Raw genomic sequence first — 7,500 nt, 5'->3', positions numbered from 1 at the left:
TTTTTTTTATTACTTATGGTTTAAAATATTCACTTATTTGATCAAAATAATTTGTGGCATTGTTTTCTGTGTTACAGCTCACGATGCATTTCCACCCCACAGTTGCGCTATTTGCTGATACCATCCTCCGGGTAAGCATCGTGGTGCTGTAAAGGTGGAATGTTGCCTCAGGCCTTTTGGTTATTTTCCTGATGCTGATTAAGCATGATGTGTTCATCAGTGTTTGAATAGTTTCTCTGGCTGTGTTCGCTTGGAAAGTCGTGGCCCCTCTCTTCTGCCATTGATTTGAGCCTGAACTTCATTGTATTAATGTGACAATTTATAATCGGGGCTGACAAGATGGCCTTGAGGTACGCACACTCGCCTCAAAGCTGTCCAGCCTGGGTTCAAATCCCAACCCAGCTATATACTGTCATCCCGGTGTTTCACAGGCAGGATGATTCAACAATACATGTGCTGTACCTCGGGTGTGCGTTAAACTGAGCATCCTGTCTACCCACATTACTTGGTGGATGTTAAAGATCTCATAGTGTCCTTGGCAAAAGGGTAGGCGAGCTATCGGTGGCACCATGGCAAAATTCCAAATTCCTGCCATAACCAGTAGAGGGCATTGCATCAGCGGCATAACTGCTTCCTCAGCCAGTGATGCTACCCTCAGCTTTGTGCTGCATTCAAAGGATGATTTATGATCATAACTTCATGTGTTCTTAATTTAAAGTAGGTTACAGAATAGGTTGAAGGAATGACTCAATCGATGTATTGATGATGGCTCAATCAACTGCAATGTTGATGGGGCCTGAAAGTGAGCAGAATATGCATCAACAAAAGCAGGATGATTACCATGTTGTTATGTTCGTCTGCTGGATTATCTATCGTACCTTTTACAGTGTGCGAGTGAAAGAGGAAAGCATGATCTATCATTTTTAGAGGTGGTCTTGGTGATGCTTGCAGAATTAATTGGAAACAGTATTTGAAAGGTATATGCTTGGTTTTTTCTTTCTTTCTTTCTTTCTTTCTTTCTTTCTTTATTTTACTCTGGAAATTATTTTTTATTGTGTTGTGATTTTTGTTATATTTTTACATCACTTATTATGGAGGGTACCAAATATACAATTTGTGAATGTTTTACTTCTTTATTTATTTTTTCTTGCTTCTAGTAAATAAAAATGTGAAATAACTTGTTTCCTGTTAACGAGTAATGGCCACATCTTATGGTCCTCTGAGATATCTGCTTCCCAAAAGCTAAGTAATCATTCTGGATTCATCTTTGCTGCCATAGATTTTATGTTCTGCTTGTTGTGATTGTTCTCCATATTGAGTGCTCACTCCTGTGTATTTTTTCATGCTTATTCGACTGTTTTCGATCCTCTGTCTCAGACTCGGACAGTTTTTGGGCCAACCTGCTTTTTTTCCTACAATCATGTCATGTTTATCAAATCCAGCTCTTTAATCACTCCATGGTGCACTGTGTGTTGAACTTTGCAAGACCATCACTTACAAAAGATGTGTTTGTTCTGTGAAGGAACAAATGTATTTATCATGAAAAGTTCTCCATTGATCCAGTGACTAAAATGGGATTCATACTGGAAAGCTATGACTGTGATGCAAATTATCTTGTTTGGCAATACAATGAAGCCTGCCATGAAGTTCTGGATGTGCACACTCATGTGACAACTATGAATCGCTATGTACGTCTCAAACCGAACAAGTATGATAATGCAAAGGAAGCTCGCCGAGCTCAACAATGCTCTGAGCGACGATGGCGTAAGACAAAATCAGATGCTCATTGCAGGAAGTTCATCAAATCCCAAATGAATGTTTGCGATACTGTTCCAGCTGCCAATAAGGATGATTATGATGAAAAACTCTCCAGTTGTAATACCAAAGACGTACAAGATTATAGATTAATTATTCAATGTTGGAAGTAAAGTTATTCCTGAATGTAGTGATCCATCTGATCTGGCTAATAACTTTTTATATTACTTTGTCAGCAAAGTAGATATTGTGTCAGGTCATGTCAGGTCAGAATAGATGTGAAATACTGCAGGTACTATGTAAACCTGCACTAACCTGTTCCATGATCGGGTTGTTGGCGACTAAACCATCTCCCCCACCAAGTTTCTTGGTGAGGAGGGTGTATGATATGGAGGAGAGGAGGAGATTGAGACCATACTCTTTGCAGAGCGTTAGTGCTGCTCAAGCAGTCTCCTTGGCTATTGGGCACAATCCTGGATGGGTCGCCATTCCGACACAGTATACCAGCATGCTGGCACTCATTTTTCCGACCTCGGAAGGATGACAGGCCGAGTTACCCCCACCTGGTATTAATTCAACAGCTGAGCAGGATTTGAACTCAGGACCCTAGGATCCAAAGCCCACCACCCTAACCATTAAGTCACCACCAGGTATATGATATGGACACCCAACGGGATGAAGAACAAAACCTGTCAAAGGGCGAAGGAGCTCCTTGTGAGCCAATGGCCATCCACATCTAGTGCCCAACTGTGTCTGCAGATGTCGTCCTGCTGTTGGGTTACTTTTTATTAGGAGCTTGGTTGCAAGATTTGCACTCCGGACACCGTAAAACCCTTCATTCCGCAAAACATTCCAAAAGCATTTTAAAAAATCTGAAGACCCACTCCATGGGAGTACCTCCTGTGCAGCTGCCCTTCGCAGAGCAGCTCACCGGATGACGGGATTGGGGCAAATCCTTCAGGACCCTCAATCTTTGATGATAGGAGGGAAACCACGGGGTAACATTCCCGGGTCAGTTTGCGGGAGAGTGTGCCCGGGTGGTGTTGAGGTGTCATCCACCAGACGGCGGTCTCCTTGGGTTAACCTGAGGCGGTCCCTTCAGGTGGGTGCCTGGAATGTCCTTTCTCTAAGAGAGGATGATCACCTGTCTGTTATCATCTGAGCTCAAGCGTTTGGACATCGTTATTGCAGCACTCTCTGAGGTTCGGAGACTGGAATGCGGCAAGATCATGGTGGGTGGTTACACCTACTTTTGGCCTGGTCGCTCTGATGGTTACCGTGCACAAGGAGTTGCTGCAGCTGTGTCCAATAAGCTGACTCCAATGATAACTGAGTTAACACCGGTCAACGAGCTTATTATGAGATTAAAGATTCGTGACTCCTTGGGTATCATTTCCCTGGTCTCTCTGTATGCTCCGATTGAGGCGAGTGATCTCACCGTGAAGGATGCATTCTACGCCACGCTCAAGTCTGTGGTTGATCAGTGCCCCAGACGAGATACACTTCTAGTCTTGGGGGATTTCAATGCATCGACTGGAACTGATAGGGATGGTTATGAGGTGTGTGTTGGTCCCCATGGGTCAGGAACTATGAAACAGAATAGCACTAAGTTCCTTGACTTTGCAAGAAGTCATGGACTTAGGGTGGCTGGTTCATGGTTTCAGCGCCCACAAGCTCATCGCTGGACTTGGTATTACAATGCTGGCGGTGTGGCAAAGGAGATTGACCATGTCCTCATTGACGGTCGTTGGAGGATGATCCAGAACTGCAGGGTCTACTGGAGTGCTCAGTTCCTCAATACTGACCACAGGCTTGTTGTAGCAACTCTAAAGCTGCACCTTAAATCCTGGAGAATTGTACCATCCCAGCCTAGGCTGGATGTTGGCAAGCTCAGGGATGAGAGAGTAGCTGAAGAGTTTGCGATCAGGCTGAGTGGACACTTGGGGGGCCTGGGTGCTTTGGGGGGTCCTGAAGAGTTGTGGAGTGCCTTCAAGACCACCGTCCTTGATGTTGCCGGTGGATGTCTTGGAGCTCACCGCAGGGCAAAGAAGAATTTTGTCTCAAGGGACACTGAATACCATTGACCAGAGTCACAGGGCCAGGCTGAATGGCAGAGCTGAGCTGTTCAGGGAGCTGAGGCGTAAAACTGTACGTGCACTGAGGGTGGACAAGGAGGCCTATGTGCAAGGAATCTGTGAGGGGGTAGAGCATCACCTGTGGACAGGTGATTCTCGTCCCACTTACAGGGGAATTCGTGCATTGCGTTCATCCAAGCCCATCCCTCGGAGAACTGCAGTTCGAGCAGAGAGTGGGAGGCTCTTGACAGAGTAGTCTGAAGTGAAGGCCCGCTGGGCCGGTTACTTTGAGCGGTTGTACCAGGCTGATCCCCCAGCTGTCGAGTTGGACGTCAAGGGTGTTACAATCCCTGTTGCTGACCCTCGAATCAACTGTGGTCCACCTTCGCTTGTGGAAACACGGGCTGCGGTGAGCCAGTTGAAACGGGGCAAAGCTCCAGGGATCTGTGGCATCCATGCTGAACTTCTCAAGGCTGGTGGAAGTGCTGCACTCATGTCGTTGCATGCAGTTTTGTGCTCTGCCTGGAACACAGGCATCATCCCAACTGACTGGAAGAGGGGCCTTGTTGTCCCTCTCTGGAAAGGGAAGGGTGATCGCCAAGACTGCAACAACTACCGAGGGGTGACGCTGCTCTCAGTGCCAGGCAAGGTCATTGCTCGGATAATTCTTGATAGGGTTCGCCACCATCTGCTTGAGCACCAGCGTTCAGAGCAGTCAGGCTTTACACCAAAGAGGTCAACAATTGACCGTATCCTTGCCCTTCGTGTCCTCACCGAACGCAGACAAGAGTTTCGGCAGGGGCTGCTTGCAGCCTATGTTGATCTCTGTAAAGCGTTCGATTCAGTGAATCGGGATGTCCTCTGGAGGATTCTTGGTCTTCGTGGGGTGCCACCAAAACTGATCGATCTGATGTCTGAACTCCACTCTGGTACTGAGAGTGATGTGAAGTGTGGTGGTACCATCTCTGACTTATTTCCAGTTGTTACTGGAGTTCGTCAGGGGTGTGCACTGGCCCCCACACTTTTCAGCACTTGTATGGACTGGATTTTAGGGAGGATGTCGGAGAGATCAAGCTGCGGTGCATCGTTTGGGAATGTCAAGATCTCGGACCTTGATTTTGCAGATGATGCAGATGAGACTTTAGACATCCTTTTGGGGGCCCTCGAGGTGCTGAATGAGGAGTCGGAGCTGCTGGGATTACGGGTTTCTTGGGTCAAAACTAAGATCCAGGCTTTCGGTGACATCTTGGATGCTGCTGTCCTGTCTGTGTCTGTTTGTGGAGAGATTCACTTACCTTGGCAGTGATATTCATGTCTCTGCTGGCTGCGAGTCAGAGGTCAATAGACGTCTGGGTCGGGCCTGGGGAGTCATGGATTCACTGGATCATGGGGTGTGGCGCTGCCGGTACCTGTGCGGGAGGACGAAAGTCCGAGTCTTCAGGTCCTTGGTACTTCCAGTCTTGCTCTATGGATGCGAGACTTGGACTCTGACCAAGGATCTGAGACGGAGACTTAATTCCTTTGGTACCAGGTCTCTTCGGAGAATCCTTGGCTATCGCTGGTCGGATTTTGTGTCCAACGAGCGGTTGTTGAGAGAGACTCAAATGAGATTTGTTCCCTGCATAGTCTGTGAGCATCAGTTGCAACTGTATGGACATGTGGCTCGTTTTCCTAACTCTGATCCTGCCCACCAGATTCTTTCAGCGAGGGAGCCTCGTTAGTGGAGGAGGCCAATGGGCCGACCACGTGCCTCGTGGTTGCAGCAGGTTGATCAGCATCTCAAGGAGATGGGGATGGGCCAGGAATCTGCCTGCGAGATTGTCAGATGGAGCCCCTGTAGTACTGACAGAAAGTGGACGCAGCGATGCGCTGCTCCAGTGCATGCTCCCACACCTCACCTGACCTGAAAGTCGATAAGATCAGGGAAAATTTGGATAATACTGGAGTTACCTACCCAATCAAGTTCAGGTTTACGATCCTGTTGTAGTGGAGCTTCTTCACGCAATTGTAGTTTCACTCACCTTGTTTCTGTAAATAATGTTGAATTGAGGAGAGTAATTAGGAAATGTCCATCAAAGACCTGTGTTTCGAATCCAATGCCGACTTGGCTTGTTAAGAGACGTCTCCATGTTGTGTTTCCTGTGCCATCACAAATTGTTAATTTGTCTTTGTCCACTGTTGTTTTCCTTGAACTCTGAGATCTTTTATCATTACTCTGTTTTGAAGAAGCCTTCTTTGGACAAGGAAGAATTAAGTAACTCTAGGCCTGTCTCAAATTTGCCATTTCTAGGCAAATTGATTGAAAAGGCTGCATCAGAGCAGGTATCTGATTTTGTCATTCAAAATGACTTCCTTGATCCTTAGAAGTCCGCGTATAGAGCAGCACATCCCACTGGAACAGGCCTACTTTCAGAACAGAACGACTTGCTTTGTGCCATCGATTATAATTAATCAACCTGGAGTGTTCCTGCTGATGCTGGATCTGTCCTCCACTTTTGATGCTGTGGAACATGCTATTATCCACACACAGGCTTTCTAAAGACTTTGGTTTCTGTGATAAAGTCCTTTCTTGGTTCCAGTCATACCAGATCACGAACAGATCGAGCAGGGTCCAGATTGCTAATTACCTCCACCACCGAAGGTGAAGGAGGTTGTTTTCTCACCCCTTTCTGTCTGTTTGTTACTTGCAAAATGGAAGATTTTTGAAGTATATTGGTGAGTCGATTTTGTTATTCTGTCTGTTTGTTTGTTTGTCTGTCTGCTTGTCGCCTGCAGGTCACAATTCTAAACCAACTTTACCCAGTTGTAGAGGTAGTCTCAACTGAGAAGCCTATTGATTTTGAGGTCAAAGGTTAAAGAAAGGTCATCTTGAGGTCAAATTTCTGAAATCGTCTTTTTTCATCCGATTGACTTGAAATTTGAACAAGATTTGCATATTAAATCACTGAATTGGAAAACCAACTATTTTTGAGGTCAAACGGTCAGAGGTCAACTCGAGGTCAAACTTCTAAAATCAAATTTTATTTGAAAAATTGTCAATTTTCATCCGATTGAATTGATAATTAAACAGCAATTGCATAGTACATTAATGAATTGGGAAAGGAACTATTTTAAAGGTGAATAGGTCAAAGGTCAACTCAAGATCAAGCTCCTAAAATAATCAATTTCAATCTGAAAAATAATCAATTTTCATCCGATTGACCTGAACTTTGATTAATATTCTGAATTTTAATCTTGATGAAATGGACAATTTGATGTATCCATGGCAACCTTTGGAGAGGGGGGTGGATTTTGCAAGTATCGTGCTCTGCATGACGTCTTTTTCTTGTTTGTTTGTTTGTCTGTTTATGTGCAGGATATCTCAAATTATTGTGGACGGATCCAGATTAAATTTTGTGGACAGGTTGGGTGTGTGACAAGGACGACCCGATTTAGATTTTGGTGAATATCTGGATCCGGATCCGACTACTAGAATTTTGTTAATTGATTCTTCACCATTGAGAGATAGGGTCAAAAATGATATATAGCATGATGTCTCAAAAAGTTGTGTACGGGTTGGGACGAAACTTGGTGGGCATGTTGAGTACGTGACGAGGAATAATTGATTCAATTTTGGTGAAGATCCGAATGCAGATCTGAAATTTTTAAAGGTGATTCTTCACCATTGAGA

The 7,500-nt window shown here is 45.2% G+C and overlaps 1 protein-coding gene across 1 annotated transcript in view; it reads left to right on the top strand.

Annotated features, from left to right (window-relative positions):
• CEBPZ (CCAAT enhancer binding protein zeta) overlaps positions 1-7,500 on the top strand; it is an 88,442-nt gene that overhangs the window by 23,399 nt on the left and 57,543 nt on the right. Inside the window, exon 7 of the mRNA XM_085856266.1 lies at positions 78-131. Within this exon, the coding sequence (XP_085712392.1) occupies positions 78-131 (54 nt within the window). The remainder of the gene's footprint in view (positions 1-77; positions 132-7,500) is intronic.

The sequence above is a fragment of the Eptatretus burgeri genome, chromosome 15 (genome assembly GCF_056783735.1).
Source record: "Eptatretus burgeri isolate ZD-2024b chromosome 15, Ebu_testis_v1, whole genome shotgun sequence".
Classification (NCBI taxonomy): domain Eukaryota; kingdom Metazoa; phylum Chordata; class Myxini; order Myxiniformes; family Myxinidae; genus Eptatretus; species Eptatretus burgeri.
This window is presented reverse-complemented; position numbering and strand designations above follow the sequence as displayed.